Consider the following 19,843-nt stretch of genomic DNA (forward strand, 5'->3'; position numbering starts at 1 on the left):
ACCACCACCACCACCACCATCACCACCAGCACCACCACAACAACCACCACCACCACCACCACCATCACATTACAATCTCTACATCTCTACCAACACCATCTCTCTTGTGTTCCTTTAGCAGAGTCTACCTTGTTGCAAGTTTCTGGACTGGTTGTCTGGTCTCAAGGAAACTTAATGTTGTGGTACTCTGCATCCCTTTTACTTCAGCAACCCATGAAGTGAGTTATGGTTTCTTTTATCACCTTCTCTTAGTTACAAAGACCCTGCAGTGGCCATGGGGGTGCTACCATTACTGAACTCCATTTTCTTTTTGCATCTTTCATTATTTTCTCCAAGACTCTTTCAGGCAATTTCTCCTCTCTCTTGTCCTAGCATCTAAACTGGCCATCTCCAGCCCAAATATTCTACCTGTGGTTAGGGCAGCGGACTCGTGGTCAGAGGATCATGGTTTCAATTCCCAGACCGGGCATTGTGTGTGTTTATTGAGCGAAAACATCTAAAAAAGCTCCACGAGGCTCTGCAGGGGGTGGTGGTGACCCCTGTTGTACTCTTTCGCCACAACTTTCTCTCACTCTCTCTTCCTGTTTCTTGAGTAAACATTATACATTCTTGAGTAAACATTATACATTATACATTCTTGAGTAAACATTATACATTATACTACATTATAAAACAGACACACACACATGGTAATAAAAACTATACTACACTGTAAAACACACACACACACACACACACATTGATGGGCTTGAAACACTTCACATGGTTTCATCATCATCATCGTTTAACGTTCGCTTTCCATGCTAGCATGGGTTGGACGATTTGACTGACGACTGGTGAACCAGATGGCTGCACCAGCCTCCAATCTTGATCTGGCAGAGTTTCTACAACTGGATGCCCTTCCTAATGCCAACCACTCCGAGAGTGTAGTTGGTGCTTTTACGTGCCACCAGCACAAGATCCAATCAGGCTGTACTGGCAACGGCCATGCTCAAATAGTGTTTTTTACATGCCACCTGCACGGGAGCCAGTCCAGCGGCACCGGCAATGACCTCGCTCGAATGTTTTTTCACGTGCCAGTAAGGTGATGCTGGTAATGATCACACTCGAATGGTGCTTTTTACATGCCACCGGCATAGAAATCAGTTAGCTGCTCTGGCAACAATCACGCTCGGATGGTGCTCCAAATTCCCTCATAAAGCATTGGTCACCCTAGGACTTTAGTAGAAGACACCTATCCAAGGTGCTGTACAGTGGGACTGAATCCAAAACCTCATGGTTGCAAAGTAAGCTTCTTGACCACATAGTCATGTCAGTGCATAATTAAATAAGTTAATGCAAAGTGAGCTATTTCAACATATTCTATTATTGGCTATGTTAACCCTTTAGCTTTTAAACTGACTACGTTTTCTGTTCAAACTGGCCACATTCACACCTACCCTACCATATCATTCGAAAAATAAGCAATAACATCATTGAAATCTTGAAGCTATGAGACAGTGTATGATTAATTCAAGACTGTGAATAAATAAGCATTACATTTGACAAAGTAATTTGAATGCAAAAGGGTTGAACAAATATATCGTGGTTACAGCCATTTCACTTATCAATAATAATGTGAATAAAACTTAGCGATGCATGAACACCACAGATTCTTGTTTATCAGCTTATACAGTCTGGATTGATTAAGACAGTTGACACCAGTCAGTTGTAGTGAAAACTACCAATTTCGTACTCAGTACCACTTGTATGTATTTTAACCCTTCAGCGTTTAAACTGGCCATGTCTGGCCCAAATATTCTCCTTGTTTTATGTTCAAACTGGCCAGATCTAGCCTCTCACACCTACTCTGCAATTTCATTCTAAAAATATACAATCACATCATCAAAATCTTGAAACTATGAGATAATGCATGATTTATTCAAAACAATGTGAATAAATAAGCATTACATTAAAATTAAAATTTTAAATTTTAAATTAATGCATTCTCTAGCCGGAAAAAGCTACTGCAGTGAATTATTTTCTGCAGTGTCATATCTGTAAATTTGTGCGCCAAAATGAGGACTTTTGAAAAATAACCACAAGTGTAATAGGTAGAACTATATACATGTCCGACCTTGTGCATAGTCCTGCAAATTATATTTGTATGGACGTTCATACTGAAGATCTATGGACAAATTGTGTATGTAAAATTACGTAATCTGTTGATAGTGAAACATCGTTTATGATTAATCTATATTTTGTTACTTTTCATTTGTCTTTCTCGCTTATGTTCTGGTGCTTGCTAAATTTTCTTGAGACATTTCTTAGTGGTAAGACCATAGCGGATCTACTTCTAGCATAAGGGTTGTCCACATAGTAGTCATCCCTCTCATATGTGTATATATATATATATATATATATATACACACACACATACATATATATATATATATATATATAGGGTTGGCAACCCTTGTATCCTTGTGGTACCAGTGCCGGTGGCACATAAGAAATCCATCCGAACATGACCGTAGCCAGTACCGCATCGACTGGCCTCCGTGCTGAGGGCACGTAACAAACACCATCCGAGCGTGGCCGTTCGCCAGCCTCGTCTGGCACCTGTGTCGGTGGCACATAAGAAAACACCATCCGAGCGTGGCCGTCTGCCAGCCTTGTCTGGCACCTGTGTCGGTGGCACATAAAATCACCCACTACACTCTCGGAGTGGTTGGCGTTAGGAAGGGCATCCAGCTGTAGAAACACTGCCAGATCTGACTGGCCTGGTGCAGCCTTTGGGCTTGCCAGACCCCAGTTGAACCGTCCAACCCATGCTAGCATGGAAAGCGGACGTTGAACGATGATGATATATCATGGACTCTCCTGTAGTTAGACAACGTACAATGGTTCAGCAATTTTTTGCTGAACAACCATATAGATGATTTATTTATAGTGATCAAATGTTTGTGTACACATAAGCTTACTCCCTCCATCAAATCGATAATTACCTGTACAGGTGCACTGTGTAGCACATGTCAGATGACGAAATGATCGCAGAGCAACTTGAAATGAAGTGATTTGCTTAAGAACGCAACGCAGTGCCCAGTCTGGGAATCGAACTCACAATCCTCCATTCGTGAGTGCGACACCCTAACCACTAAGCTATGCACCTTCACACTCATATATATTCTTTTATTCGTTTACTTGTTTCAGTCATTTGACTACAGCCATGCTGGAGCACCACCTTGTAGGTTTCTTTTAGTCAAAGAAACCAACTTCATGACTTAGTTTTTGTAAACCTAGTACCTATTCTATCAGTCGCTTTTGCCGAACTGCTAAGTTACAGGGACATAAACATATCAGCATCAGTTGTCAAGTGAGAGTGGGGGTGGGGGTCAAGCACACACACATACACACACAAATATATACATGTGTGTATATATGACGAGCTTCTTTATGTTTCCATCTACTAAATCCACTCACAAGGCTTTGGTCGGCATGAGGCTATAGTTGAAGACACCCTAGGTGTCACATGGTGGGACTGAACCTGGAACTATGTGGTTGGGAAGCAAACTTCGCTTCTTACCACACAGCCACACACACACATATATATAGGGAGAGGGAGAGAGATGTGTGTGTGTGTGTGTGTATATATATATATATATATATATATATATATATATATATACATATATACATATATATATATATATGTAAAAAATAACTGCTTGAATTTCACAGTTTTAGTCTATCATTTTTCTCTGATTACGTGTTGGTTGGTTTGAGGCTATAATAAAAATACATTTGGTAAATGTCTTGAAGATTGAATTTGAACCCAGAACTACGTTTTCATGAAGTGAATTTCTTAAGCTGAAAATCACTAAAAATATTCAATGCTTGACTACAGTTGTGTGTGAAAATAATTGTTGTTTACTCATCTGGTTGAACTTTGGATTATAAGATTGTTTGCTTGTGTCTTGGTTATGTTTGCTTACCTTACATTTTGCATCGGACATTCTGTGTGTATCTGTGTGTGCTCACATATGCATATGTGCAATACGGTCAATCCGTCTGTCGCTCTGTCAGACAAACATATTGAAATATCAGAATGGTAAACATTTGAGTTGGCAAGTGATTACAGAGTCACTAAACACGGGTCTTTCTGTGTCAATCCTACTTAATCTCTTCTGGTGTTTTTCATATTTTCTATTTGCACCAATTCTACATTTATCTATTTGAATGTGAGTTGACCTTTGTAAAATTTGCCATGAAGGGTTTTTTTATACTTATTGTTTAAAATCTCACCTTTTTTGTTGTTGCAGTTAATAGTGGTTAATTAATCTTGAAGTTAATTATTTAGTTACTCTCAGAGTGGTTGGCATTAGGAACGGCATCCAGCTGTATAAATTCTGCCAGATCAGATTGGAGTCTGGTGCAGCCATCTGGTTCGCTAGACCTCAGTCAAATCGTCCAACCCATGCTAGCATGGAAAGCGGACATTAAACGACTACGATGATGATGATGATGATTTTTATATCAATTTTAAAGGAAATTTAAGTGTACAGCATCAGCTCATTGTGAAAGGCTGAGTCTAAATGAGTTAAAAAAAACAGCTGGGTATCTGATGTTTGTTATTTTTTAGCTCTAGGTTAGCCCTGTTCCAGTCATGACCATCTTGTCTCTTTTTGTATCCTTCCCTTTTGAAAGACCTGACTGCTATACTGAGCAGATAAAGCAGTTTTGTTTGAAATACCTTTTTGTAGATTTAGATGGTGAACACAGGAGGTGTTTGCATTGTTAAGGCCATGTAATGTCAGAGATGATGCTTCAAGGTTGAAAAACTGTTGTGAGTTGGCAGTGGAGAGTGCTGTAATGGAAGTAGATACAAGGAGGGTAAATCTAAGAACTTTAGATCTCACAGACAAGATGACTTAGAATTTAGATAAATGAAGTTGTCATTTATTTGTAGTTTACTCTTGATTCAAAAAATGTAAGATCAAAGGCATTCCAACTGTGACCATCCCATCATTTTTGTTTTTCAGAGAGTGTATCAAGATTATGGAAAATAATGTGATCTGATTTTTAAGATAACAGGGTGCAATTTGAGAAAGCATTTGCTATTTCTGACTAGTTGATTCATTGCCTAAAGGTTCTCATATGGATTCGTAAAGCAACTGAAGTCAATTTGTATTATAAGACCCACCCATTTTACATGTTCCAACACAGGAAAAATAAAGATATTTAAATGGGAGTAATTAAAATGGATAAATAATTTGGAGATGATTTCAATATTTTGAAACTGAAATCAAAAGATGTTGGTATTGTATTTCTATAGTTTTTGGATTTTTTTCGAATGAGAAGCAAACATTTTTCATACATATTATATTTTAGTGAATCATTAATTTCAACTTAATTAACTTTTTTTTGTTTTTATTTTTTTTATTTTTTATCAGCATCGACAAATAGATTTCTTGCTCAAAATGGGTCCTGCTATAATTCCCTCCTGAAGTTCTTCAATGGTGGCACCTATGAGAAGAATCCTTCACGCTATGAAATGTAAATAAAGTGAAGAGCATCAAATGATTATTGATATTATTATCTAAAGAGAGAGGAGAGAATGAAGGAAAGAGAGCAGAAATTAATCAAATGAAAATGAGATAAATTTACTCAAAGAAATTTTGTGCCAAAATTATGTGCATGTCAGTGTTTTCTTTAATGAAGCAAGACTGCTGCAAAAGGATCATTCAAACTAGATTTCAATTGTTTACATTTAAATCATTGAAGTTCATGAAGATTCCACTTACAAAATAGTTATCTATCTATCTATCTATCTATCTATCTATCTATCTATCTATCTATCTATCTATCTATCTATCTATCATATATATATATATATAAAATCAAAATAAGCAACAAGGATATCCAGAGGTAATGTAGTACAGTCGTTTCAAGCAACTCCATTTAATAAGCTGAAGTGAAGACAGCATGTTCTTTGTCTATCTCCTTACCTTCTTGGAGATTTTAGGGAAAATTATACTAATATGTCCATCTGTTTAATTTAATTAAATTCTATGTCTTTATGCAGCTGAGGATTGCTCTGCATTTAAATTGATGTAATGATTGCATTGTTCAATTAAATGGAGTTGCTTGAAACGATTGTACTGCATTACCTCTGGATATCTTTGTTGCTTATTTTGATTTTAATCACCTTATTTTGAAATTGTATGGATAATACTGTACTAAATTCTAGTGCCTCAACTTAAGAACCATATTCATCTGAATCTATATATGCATGTATATTTTGGAGAAATTTTGAAACATGTCTTTTGAAACATGTCTTTGACCAAAATCATTTATTTTCATATAGATAAAAAAATATTTTCTGACTTATGGGATAGGGAACTTTATTCCAATTCTACATTTGATGTTCCAACAACATAGCAGAAATTTGCTGAGTTTAACTGTTTCAATATTCTTGTTTTGTCTTTTTCATATTCTGGCTGGGAGAAGCTCTATTAAAAAAAAAAAAACACCTTCCAGACTCTTGTTTCTGCTGAAGTTTGGTCTGGTCTAGTGGGAATTAAGATGTATTATTACCAGGATTATGCCATAATGAATCCAAAGAGCCAGTCTCTGGCAATATGAAGGTGCTTATGATAATCATAAAACCACACATTTTATAGATTTAGCTGGCTCGGTTAACTCTGGTGAGATTTGAAGCAGAATGTAAAGTGTTTGTCCAGCACAATATCACTTCTGCCAAATCTTAATAATAATAATAATAATAATCCTTTCTACTATAGGCACAAGGCCTGAAATTTTGGGGGAGGGGGCCAGTTGATTAGAATGACCCCAGTATGTAGCTGTTACTTAATTTATCAATTCTGAAAGATGATAGGCAGTCAACCTCGGCGGAATTTGAAGATTATTATTATTATTATTATTATTATCATCATCAATAATAATAATTAATGTCAAATATTCTGTTTTAGTTTCTTATATTTGTTACTATAAAATAAAAAATGTAAACAAGAAATAGTTTTGCATGGAATTGCTTCTGTGAATAAAGTACTAAATTTGATAATATTTATTTTGTTATTTACGAGAATGTCTCTTCTTCAAATGACGTGTTCAAAAGAGAGAAGTGTTAAAATTGATATTTGATATCTTACAAATAAATTCACTACGTAGGTGGTAGTCCATCAATAAATATAGCTCTTTCAACTATTCTCAATGAAAGTATTGACACTTTTTTTTTTTGTATTACATTTTAAAAAATTCTGGCTTTATGGCATGGCTCTTATATCAGTCTTCAGTTGTTCTTGAATTAGACATCTATTATTTAAAGTTGCTACTCATCCCTCTCCTTAATATATTCCATTCCTCTTATTGGCTTGGCATTGAATTTCCATAATTCAACTGTAATGATAACAAGCCGTTTTAATAATTATCTTTAATTTCTTTTTCATGCTCACATATTTATCATTTTTATGTCATAAGAAACTGAAGTATATGCATTGTCTCTAAACTACAAACTTTTATTATTATTATCATTATTATTAATATTATTATTATTATTATATTATTATTATTATTATTATTATTATTATTATTATATTATTATTATTTTTTTTTTTTTTAAAATATTTTAGCATTTTTATTCCATTTCCATTTACTGAATGCCTAGTAATACACATGACACTTGGCCTTGAAGCAATTCATACTACACAGTCGTGTATGTCGTGTATCAGGTGAGCCTGATTAAATAGAAAGAAATATGGTATTACAGATAGATGGCAGAATGACTAGATGTCACTCATCTATCTACCACTCCAGATGTACCACACTTGTGTTTAGTAGAGAACCATACTACTCACTTCAACATGCAGTCATCAGTCGGGGGAGGTGTAGCAGTCTGGACATATTATACTCACTTCCACTATCCAGGAGTGGCTGTGTGGTAAGTAGCTTGCTTACCAACCACATGGTCTCAGGTTCAGTCCCAGTGCGTGGCACCTTGGGCGAGTGTCTTATACTATAGCTGTGGGCCGACAAAAGCCTTGTGGGTGGATTTGGTAGACGGAAACTGAAAGAAGCCTGTCGTATATATGTATATACATATATGTGTGTGTGTTTGCGTGTCTGTGTTTGTCCTCCCCAACATCGCTTGACAATCAATGCCGGTTTGTTTACGTCCCTGTAACTTAGTGGTTCGGCAAAAAGAGACCGATAGAATAAGTACTAGGCTTACAAAAGAATAAGTCCTGGGATCGATTTCCTTGACTAAAGGCGGCGCTCCAGCATGGCCACAGTCAAATGACTGAAACAAGTAAAAGAGTAGAGTGGTGATGATGATGAAATGAAGGGCACTATTTTTGTTGTTTGTAGTTTTTATAATTTGTTGTCACTGTACAAGGCTTCTTCAAGCGTGCTTGTTTTAGAGCCAGGTTTTCAGTCGGTCACTGACGTATGAGTGAAGAAGTTGTGCTCCTGAGTCTGGACAGTGATGAGAAGATGTGACCAATGTCATCTGCACATGAGATTGTACATGAGTTTTGACGAGATGTGGGAAATTTGTATAGGTGTAGGTGTGAGGAAGGATCTCTGTGGTACGCCATTCAGATAAATTGCAAATTCTGGATATGTTGGCTTTTTTGTGTGACTGCATAGGCTCAGATTGTCTTTTACAAGATAGTTGTATTGTTGGCTCATAATTTTCAATATAGGAAAGTCAAAACTGGTAATATACTAGGGTAAAATTTGTAGCATTTTGCCTAACTTAGAAATCATCATCATTACTACCACCACCACCACCACCACCATCATCATCATCATCACCATTATTATCACTGTCATCATCATCATCATCATCATGGATTGGCAGAATAGTGCATTGGATAAAATGCTTTGCAGTCCCTTTTCCAACTCTCTATGCTCTGAGTTCAAATCCCACTGAGGTTGACTTTACTTTTTAACATTTCAGGGTTGATAAAATAAAGAACCAGTCAAATACTGGGGTCAGCATAATAGACTTGCTGCTCTCCCTCAAAATTGCTGGCCTTGTGACAAAATTAGCAAGAATTATTTAGTAACATTATTTTGTTGTTATCATTTCATAACTTTATAAGGTGGTGAGCTGGCAGAGTTGTTAGTACACTGGATGGAATGCTTAGCAGTATTTCACCTGTCATTATGTTCTGAGTTCAAATTCCACCAAGGTCGACTTTGTCTTTTATTCTTTTGGGATCGATAAATTTAGTACCAGTGAAACACTGGGGTCGATGTAATTGACTAGTCCCCTCCCCACCAAATTTCAGGCCTTGTGCCTTTATTAGAAAGGATTATTTCTCACCTTTATAAAGTGGTGAGCTGGCAGAACCATTAGCATGCCAGGTAAAATGATTAGTGACATTTTGTCTGTCTTTAGACAGGTCTGCTTTGCCTTTCATCATTTCAGGGTCCACTTTGACTTTCATCCTTTCAGGTTCAATGAAATTAGTACCAGTTCAGCACTGGGGTTGATGTAATCAACCAGTCTCATCCTCCAAAAGTTCAGGCCTTGCGCCTATAAGAAAAAGAATTATTTCACACCTTTATTACCGCTGTTAGAGCAGGAGGTAAGGTACCAGTAATCCAAACTGTTGCTTTGATATTAGCTCCTAGTTGAAAGTAGTTCACTTCACTCACCTCCTTATGAGAGCTCAAAATATCGCGTGGAAGCGTCATCCAACCAAAGTACAAATATATGGGAAATTACCACCTATATCATCTTTTGTGAAAAGTAGAAGAGTCCAGTTTGCTGGACATTGTTGTTGAGCTGAAAACGATGTAATTTCTACTCTTCTCCTCTGGAAGCCATCTGCTCGCAATACCAGAGGGCGCACACTCTCCTACCCTGATGTAATCTCCAGGGATACAGGCATCTAGAAACAGGACCTCTGTAATGCTATGATGGACCGTGAAGTCTGGCGTAACATAGTAAATTCCATGGTCTCGACCACGGTCGAACAATGATGATGATCACTTCACTTAAGCAGCTGTTCAGAATTGAGGAAGAAAAAAATCTATGAATGTCATCCAGTCGTTCCTTCTTAATAGATCAGTAGCCTTAGGCTTAAGTAAGAAATTATTATTATTATTTGAGTAGTATTAGTATGATAAATACATTAGGCGCAGGAGTGGCTGTGTGGTTCCGGGTTCAGTCCCACTGCATGGCACCTTGGGCAAGTGTCTTCTACTATAGCCTCGGGCCGACCAAAGCCTTGTGAGTGGATTTGGTAGACGGAAACTGAAAGAAGCCCGTCGTATATATGTATATATATATATATGCGTGTGTGTGTTTGTGTGTCTGTGTTTGTCCCCCTAGCATTGCTTGACAACCAATGCTGGTGTGTTTATGTCCCCGTTACTTAGCGGTTCGGCAAAAGAGATCGATAGAATAAGTACTGGGCTTACAAAAGAATAAGTCCTGGGGTCGAGTTGCTCGACTAAAGGCGGTGCTCCAGCATGGCCGCAGTCAAATAACTGAAACTAGTAAAAGAGTAAAGAGAGTAGTGAGATTTTATAAGCTTTTGTTTTTCTTTTTATGGACTGAACATACAAAATAATTTTGATCCATTAGCTAGAACTGTTTCATAATAACATAAGTTGAATGTGAGTAAGCCTAGGCAGAGGCTGGGTACCACAAGGCATTAACTAATGCATTATAAAAGAGATAACTGTGTTGATGCAGACATTTAACCCTTTTGAAACCAATCCACTTAGGACAGCCATTAGTTGTAGGGTTTTAAAGTGATCTGAATTCAAACCTCCCATTAAAATTTCATGTAAATTTTTTTCCATAAATATCAGTTTAAGAATGACAGTTATTATTTTACTAAAGCTTCCATTCTTTTCAAAATTAACTGAAACGAAGGTATAGTATTTGGCAGAAATATGGTAGCAAAAGACTTAATGTAAATTGTTTTTATTTTTTATTTTCTTTTATTCGTTTCAGTCATTGGCCTGTGGCCATGCTGGAGCACCACCTTGAAGGGTTTTAGTTGAACAAATTGATCCTGGTACTTAGTTTTTTTTTTAAAGTTTAGCATTTATTCTATTGGTCACTTTTGGTAAACTGCTAAGTTACGTTGGCATAAACAAACCAATGGCAGTTGTCAAGTGGGAGAAGAGTTGTAAACACACACACACACACACATGTATATATATATATATAATGGGCTTCCATGCAGTTTCTGTCTATCAGATTCACTCACAAGGCACTGGTCAACTTGGGTCTATAGTAGAAGATACCCAAGGTGCTGTACAGTGGGATTGAACCCCAAATATGTGGTTGCAAAGCAGATGAAATTAAAAGAAAAACATAATACAGAGTTTAGAGTACATGTGATAGAGGTAGCTAGAGCATGCCATCATAAGAGGTTGAAGAGAAGAACAACATCCATAAAGTTACAGTATTGCAAAACTTAGCAAACAAATATATAAATGAGATTAATTGGCTAAAGAAATTTGTTGATCGGAGCTCAGTTTGTGCAGTTGTCTAAACTATAGGATCTTGTAGATGATTCCTAGGGAAACTTTGCTGCTGCAAAATAATCTAGTGACCACATAGAGGTTCCCCCATTGGTTTAATCAATCTAATGGTTTAGTTTTCTTGCCTAAACTTTAGCAGTAATTCTAATACACTATTAAATTTCTCAATTGAATTGCTTACAGTCCTGAATTTGGATCCAGTTTCAGTCAGTCTCTTGTCTAATGCATTTAATAAAGTTCTGTTCCTTCAGTGCTAAATGAAGAGGTACATGTTGGGCTATTATGTTTTGTGTAAGCCAATTTATCCTAGTACAGACCAAGTGCTAGCCAATTCTAATGATTTTTTTGCAGTATCTGTTAAAGATTTTAGGATTTCTATTCTGAAAAATCTAGCTTTTGTAAAAGCAGAAGTGAGAAAGATGTTCAAGTTGGTCATATTTAGAACTGCCTGCTTCCACAATTTGAGTATATGACTTATATCAAAGTTGCAAATTGGTGGAGCCTTTAGAGCAGTGGTTCTCAACCGGGGTCCATATGACTCCTGGAGGCCCATATGAGATTTTGTGAGTTCATACTAGCAAAATAGTGAATTGGGGATCCACAATGATATTTTGAGAGTTTATGAAAAGGTTTGATTTAAATGTATTAATTACAAAAAACAGCCAGGTTTCTTTTGCTAATGTTTTACATAGTTTAACCTTCACAAGTTAGTGAGTGAATAGCAAAATAGGAATTTTGGAAGAAGTAGCTATAAATTTAGTTTTCAAACATCAAACGGCTATGGGGGGTTCACCAGAATAAAACAGTAAATAAAGGGGTCCATAGATAAAAGATGGTTGAAAACCATTGCTTTAGAGTCTTGGATACAATGCCTTGTGCTCTTTGTTGCAGCTCTATATGTGCTGAGTTCAAATCCCATGAAGGTCAGCTTGGTTTTTCATTCTTTCAGAGTTGATAATTTAAGTAAAAATTTAAGATGGTGAATAGACAGAGGGGTTTCTTGGAGTATCTGTTCCAGTGCTTTGTGTTTGATGGTAATTCCTGTGATCACACTGCTGCCAATCTAAATTGGCATTTGACTTTCTCTGGAGCAACATCATTGATGTGGAGAGGGAAGATTGATAAGAATGCGAGTCTGCTAGTCTTCCATAAGAAGGAAAAAATAAAAAAAACATAGCTTGCCTAGTGTTGCATTTTGGTGAAGAACATTTTAAATGCAGACCTGTAGCCTCACAAAACTCATAACCCTCATCATTTGTTATCATCAACATCATTGTAGTTGGTTTAACACTTTTATTTTTATGCTTGTCTTGGCTGGATGTGCCTCCAAGGTAACTACTTATTTAAATCTATCTTAATACTATGTGAGGTACAGGGTTCTTAGATCTAACTGTACCACTTTCTCCACAGGCTTTTCTTGTTCTGTGTCTTCCACAGGTACCTTTTATGAACTCAGCTAATCATTTAGGGAATCTCTATAGGATGAAACAATCTGCTAGAAGTAGAAGCCAAATCGCTCAAATCAAGCTACACTTTCTCAAACAGGGGAGGATATATTGGATGATGTCGTGCCAGATGCCCTTAAAAAAATGGGATGGCCACAGCTGGGATCCTTTTGATTACAGATGTGCTCAATTAGATTTATACTGACCCATCTTGTGATGCATCTGTAAACTGGAGCTCATTAACTGTTTGTTGGCTGGTTCCTAGAGATATCTTGTAAATTAATGACTTATGTATAGCTTGTATAGCTTCCAGCTTATAATTCAGAATCTTACCAAATCTCTTAATTATGATTATCAAAATAAAAGGTATAGTAGCAGAATCAAAAGAGATAGTACTGTTTTGTGTTAATTTTGAAGAAATGTTAAGCTGGTGACAATAGTATATCAATCTTGTACTTATTAAAATGTCATCTTCATTACATTATGATAACAATCTTTGTATGTTTAACATATTGAGTTGATGTTGTTCATCCCAGGTTCGTCTTGATTGAACAAACCAATGATCAAAGATGTTCTAAATGAAAATATTTCTTCACTGCTTCATTCACACAGTGACATCCTACCAATGGCTGTTTCATTCATCTTTTATCATCATATTGGCCATTTCTTTCACCCAGTGATCTCATACTATTCATTCTTATATTCATCAATGGCATTCTGCCTTTGACTACCAAACTCTCCCAATGACATCATAACATTGGCTGTTACAATCATTCCATATCATCATACAACTGGCTGTTGCATTCATCTATTGGCCTCATTCCATTGATGGTTCCATTCACATAACTATATTTTCACCTTTCAGTAACATATCATTGAATATAGAAATATATTATACCATTCATCTATGTCAATCCTACTGACATTTTGCTTGTGTTATTCTCAGTATATACCAGTAATATCTGTTTACACTCACTTAAATATTCTTTCAATGGTTCATGCCATATTTGCTCTCCACATTATTTTTCGATGCATGTCACATACATTTTACATATATTGTATTGAATACCTATAATTGACATAATCTCTCAGTAGAGGTAATACCAATTATCCATGTCGTATTTACTATGCAAATATTATATCGACAATCGATGTCAACCTTTACAGACAATGGTTTATGTTGCTTTACAAGCATTATAATGATCCATGTCACATTCACTTTTGATTACTCATTTTAAAGTCTACTGACATTGTACCACTAAGCTTCATGACATTACAACTGCAATCCATACTCTTTCTATTGATGTATCAATGATCCATTTTACTAATATTTCACAGATGCTATTCTGATGACACATATCACACTCATACTACAAATATTTTACCAATCATTTATATCAAATGATTCTACCCATGTGCTTTATGTCCAGTGACCACAATATATATATATATTAAATAAAATCAAAAACAGAACACAAAGGATATCGCGGTACACGTGTTTCAACCTTTATAAACAGCCCGTTCTTACATCAGTGTATAATTGATATAAAAGATGGTTTAAAGCTCTCTTCAGCCGCAAACATTGTTATTCCAAAGAGTTACATCACACTATAAAAAATATGAAAAGTACATATAGTATTACCCATTATAATAGTATATCATATCTCCCTGAGAAAGTGCATTTGTAAAATTTGCTTTATATTCAGTTAACATTTTCTTCTGAAGTATATGTATGTTGAGTTCTAACACCAAGTTATTAGTATGAATATCACTAAATGAAATAATAATATACGAGGGGTGTATGAAAAGTCTTGAGCCTCAAAAAAAATAAAACATGGTACAAGACTTCTGATGATTTATTTTTCAACATATGTTGGTGGCACATAAAATCACCCACTACACTCTCGGAGTGGTTGGCGTTAGGAAGGGCATCCAGCTGTAGAAACACTGCCAGATCTGACTGGCCTGGTGCAGCCTTTGGGCTCTCCAGACCCCAGTTGAACCGTCCAACCCATGCTAGCATGGAAAGCGGACGTTAAACGATGATGATGATAGTCCTCCTCAATAGTTCAACACTTTCTCCAGCAGTGCTGAAGCGCCAATATCCTGGCATAGAACTCTTTTGTTCGAGACTCCAAGAAACTTCCTACAGCGTCTATGATGTCATTGTTACTGGTAAAATGGCGACTAGCCAGGGCTTTTTTCATTTTTGGAAATAGGTGAAAGTCAGAGGGGGTTAAAGTCTGGCAAATAAGGTGGATGGGGAACAAGTTTGTATCCACAATCATGAATTGTTGACATGGCAGCCACTGAGGTGTAGGCTTGAGCATTGTCGTGATGAAAAAGGACTCCTCTGGTGAGCATTCTCGGCCTTTTTCCTTTGATTGCTTCTCGGCAGTGTTTCAGTAACTGAGAATAATACAGCCCTGTCATGGTGTGACCCTTTTCAAGGTAATCGATCAGCAAAACACCTTGAGAATCCCCCAAAACGGACACCATGACCTTGCCAGCTGAAGGAATGACCCTGGCCTTCTTTGAGATAGGAGTAAATGTGTGTTTCCACTGCTTTGATTGTTCTTTGGTTTCAGGCTGGTAGAGATGAACCCAACTTTCATCCATAGTAATGAAATGAGCTAGAAAGTTTTCTTTATTGGCTTCAAACAGTTCCAGATTGCTTGTGGACAGAGTGCATCTGATGCATCTGATGTTCAGGTGTCAAAAGGTGAGGGACTCACCTTGTAGAAACCTTTGAGAACCCAAGTTCTTTTGTCACAATGTTGTCTGCTCTTTCAGGTTGAGATGCCCAGTCTCTCGGCTATCTGACGACATGATATTCAGCGATCTTGCATTATCATACCAAGAGCAAGGTCAAGGTTGTCCTTGGTGGTTGCAGTTGGAAGTCTCCCTGGTCTGGGATCATCTTGCACACACTTCCTGCCATGCTTGAATTCATTTACCCAGCATTTGACTGTTGCATACGAAGGAGCATTGTCTGTTAAGGTTCTCACCATATCTTCATGGATTTCTGATGGAGTCATGCCTTTCTGCATGGAAAGTGGACGTTAAATGATGATGATGCTTATGATAGAATCTTTTACTAGTTCTAGCCTAGGCAGTGAGCTGTTGCCATGGTAGGACTACCTGTACTCATGCTGGAAATTGAACCAACTCTGACTGAGGTGAAATTCAGGACTCTGAGGCTGAATGTGAACCATAAATTATTCAGAGATATTCCAGAGGTTTTTGTTTTGTTTTTATCATTCTCTTTCTCTTTGTAGGTAACCACTTGCACCGTTATTCAAAAGTTCTGGAGGGACACTTAGGCAACCCCAAACCTCGACCTCTGCCACCTTGCCCTCATCAAAGCTGGGCAGCTCCACACCTCCTGAACATATCAGCCCCTTCGTAAGTTTTATTTTTGCAGTTCTTTATAAATATATACTCTTTACTCTTTTACTTGTTTCAGTCATGTGACTGTGGCCTTGCTGGAGCACCGCCTTTAGTCGAGCAAATCGACCCCAGGACTTATTCTTTGTAAGCCTAGTACTTATTCTACTGGTCTCTTTTGCCGAACCACTAAATTACGGTGACGTAAACACACCAGCATTGGTTGTCAAGCGATGTTGGGGGGGGGGGGACAAACACAGACATACAAACAAATACACACACATACATATATGTATATATATATACATGATGAGCTGCTTTCAGTTTCTGTCTACCAAATCCACTCACAAGGCTTTGGTCGGCCCGAGGCTATAGTATAAGACACTTGCCCAAGGTGCCACGCAGTGGGACAAACCCAGAACCATGTGGTTCATAAGCAAGCTACTTACCACACAGCCACTCCTAATATTTTTTTTTTGTCTGTTAGAAAACCATTATTGATACACTTGCATCAACATCTTCATACTCTGGTTGAAAAACACACACATTATCCTTTATTTTCTGACATAGAAATCAAATTTTTCAGGCCGAAATTTATAGTGAAAAAAATGCAGGTTGATTTATACACCAAGATGACTTGGAGAATCAAATATTCCATGTGAAATACAGTAGGATTTGGAACAACTGTGATGGCGTTTGAATGTTTACACTATGAAGGCCAAGTGGTTAGGATAGTTGGCTCAAGATCATATGATCGCAAGTTCAATATCTGGTGGTGTGTTGTGCTCTTGAGCAAGACACTTCATTTCATGTTACTCCAGGCCACTGAGCTGGCAAAAATGAGTTGTACCTGTATTTCAAAGGGCCAACCATGCCACATCTTGTGTCATGCTTAATCTTCTTGAGTACATTAAGTGTATTCGTGTCTGTGGAGTGCTCAGCCAACTTCCATGGTAATTTCCCAAGCAGCCTGTTCCATTGATTGTATCAACTGGAACCCTCTTCATTGTAACTGACAGAATGCCAGTTTATACACTGTGTTGATTTGAAAGCTGGAAAATATGGTCAACACACATGCAGACACACACACACACACACACACACACACTAGGTTGCTTCATAGTTTCCCCTTACTAAATTCTACTTGGACAGTATCAGATAGACTGAGGCAATGATATATATTTCTTTACTACCCACAAGGGGCTAAACACAGAGGGGACAAACAAGGACAGACAAAGGGATAAAGTCGATTACATTGACCCCAGTGCATAACTGGTACTTAATTTATCGACCCCGAAAGGATGAAAGGCAAAGTCGACCTCGGCGGAGTTTGAACTCGGAACGTAACGACAGACGAAATGCCTCTAAGCATTTCACCCAGTGTGCTAACATTTCTGCAAGCTTGCTGCCTGAGGCAATGATAGAATATACTTGCCCAGGCTACCAAAAATCATACGATTGCAAAACTTCCTTGCTACACAACCATGCCTACACCTGTATATAAATTCATGTATATTTTTGGGATGAAATTATTAAAGCTGAATTGTTTTAGAAACACTTTATTAAGGTATTGTTTCAATTGGGTTTTGAGGTATCTGGAATATGTAAAGATATTCTTTCTCTTTCAAAAAATTCATTTTCGTGTTTTGAATTAACTTTAACTTCTTTTATTTGCAGGAATCTGTTCCAGCAACCAAAACTATTGTCAGTTGACATTGGCCAGCAATCTAATTGGCGAAATGCACACCACTTCCCAATGAAGATTCCTGATAAAGCAATTCCAGTCATTGAAACACGTAGAATAGAATTTCCTATAACCTATGATGGGTTAAGTTTCTATCCTCTGTTTGCACTTGTGACCACTCTGCTTGTCCTAATGTTTCTCATCAATCAATATTGCAAACACAAACCTCGACCAAAGAAGAAGAAGTCTTTTGTACGAAAGGTGCAACACATACTGTTGAGTCGAGTCCCCAGCGTCTGATACTGTGATCGCAACCAGTGATGTTTTGTTTGTAGGTTCAAATTCTTGTTCTGTTGAATAATGCAAAATATCAAAGAGAAAGTCAAGTATGAGAAGACAACTGTTAGAAAAAAAAAAAAAAGCAAAAAAGGAGAGAAAAACAAGCAATGTAATTTCTATGACTCTTTTGGAACTAGAACTGCTGGCAGTATCTCCAGAATTCCGTTGACATGAAAATGGCAAATTCTAAAATCGTTTTTGTTTCTTCTATCAGAAACTTTACCCCCCCCCCCCCCTCAAAACAACCCTACCATTTTATTTTCATTCGCCCAAATATATTGATTCTAATTACAAATGGAGTAATAACATTTATATAATATATATATTTATGTGTGTATGTATTTGTTTATGTATGTATTCATTTATTTATGCATGAGTATGTGTTCATTCACATATGTATATATTTTTATATTCACATTCGCTTATATGTATGTTATTTGCATTTGTGTATGCATGTGTGTACTGGCCATGCTAGCACTACTATTATTATTACTGCAGTTAATGATTTTGGTCTGCTGCAGTCTTGTGAATGAGTGTGTTTTGATGTGACTGAACTCCTAAAATGTTGTTGGTTCAGCTGAAGTCTTCTTGTACAGTGGAGTTTGAAAGAATTGGCATGTAAAGTCATACAGATGAGCTTTGATGAAGGAAGTTAAACTGCTGGGATCCCTTGATACCTAATCCTCAGCTGGAAGTATAAGGCCATTACTTATGCTGTTTTGCAGAAGCTTGGAGACCAAGATTTTATGTCACTTTCAATGGTATAATTCTACACGAGTGCTAATATTTTCCAGACATAAACACAGTTGTGTTTTTATCGTTCTTCATACTATAAAGTAGAAGATTTCAAATATTTCACTTTATTTCAATAGTTTTGCTAGTTGATTGGGATCTTTTCGGTTTAAACGGCAGTTTTTTCTAGCGGTGTCATATGAAATTGTCACCCATAATTACGACCCTAGTATCGATCTATTGCATTTCAATCTGTTTTAGGGTTAGGGGTGGTGGGGAAGGGTATCTTTTTTTCTTCACAAATGTAAATAAACCCAATCTGTTTCTTAAACGAGGGACATATTCATACGGCACAGAATGTTTTTTTTTACCTCAATAGGCGTATTTGATTGGTTGAAATTGCAGAAATTGCAGGAAAAAAATGCAACAAATATCTTACAAAAACTATAGAATTTTCTCAATAAAGCCAAGAGAAAAAAATGTTTTATAAACACATTCTACCAGTATACAAAGTTTAAAATTTTCTAGTTATCTAGAAACTATGTTAAAAACTGCTGTTCAAACCGAAAAGATCCGTTGATTGGAACAATCTTTATGAAGTATAACTGCTTCTTTCTATATTTGTTACTTTAGAAGGTAGTAAGATCTAGGTGCAATAGTTCCAGTCAGCTAAGAACAGGCTTCTTGGATACAGTACAACCTCCTGTTTCCTTATTTGTTATCTAGATCCATCCTGTTAATCATT

General features: G+C 36.9%; 1 protein-coding gene across 3 annotated transcripts in view; it reads left to right on the forward strand.

Moving 5' to 3' along the window:
- LOC115210751 (membrane-bound transcription factor site-1 protease) overlaps positions 1 to 18,689 on the forward strand; it is a 130,237-nt gene extending 111,548 nt beyond the window's left edge. For 2 of the 3 annotated variants that reach the window (XM_029779468.2, XM_036507274.1), the window contains exons 29-30: positions 16,235 to 16,361; positions 18,021 to 18,689. In XM_029779468.2, the coding sequence (XP_029635328.1) occupies positions 16,235 to 16,361; positions 18,021 to 18,327 (434 nt within the window). In that variant the 3' untranslated portion in view covers positions 18,328 to 18,689. Of the gene's footprint in view, positions 1 to 5,432; positions 5,705 to 16,234; positions 16,362 to 18,020 lie in introns of those variants that run through there. The other variant, XM_029779475.2, reaches the window with a different exon arrangement.
- Positions 18,690 to 19,843: the final 1,154 nt, after the last annotated feature.

This window comes from Octopus sinensis, linkage group LG1, assembly GCF_006345805.1.
Source record: "Octopus sinensis linkage group LG1, ASM634580v1, whole genome shotgun sequence".
In the NCBI taxonomy this organism is placed as follows: domain Eukaryota; kingdom Metazoa; phylum Mollusca; class Cephalopoda; order Octopoda; family Octopodidae; genus Octopus; species Octopus sinensis.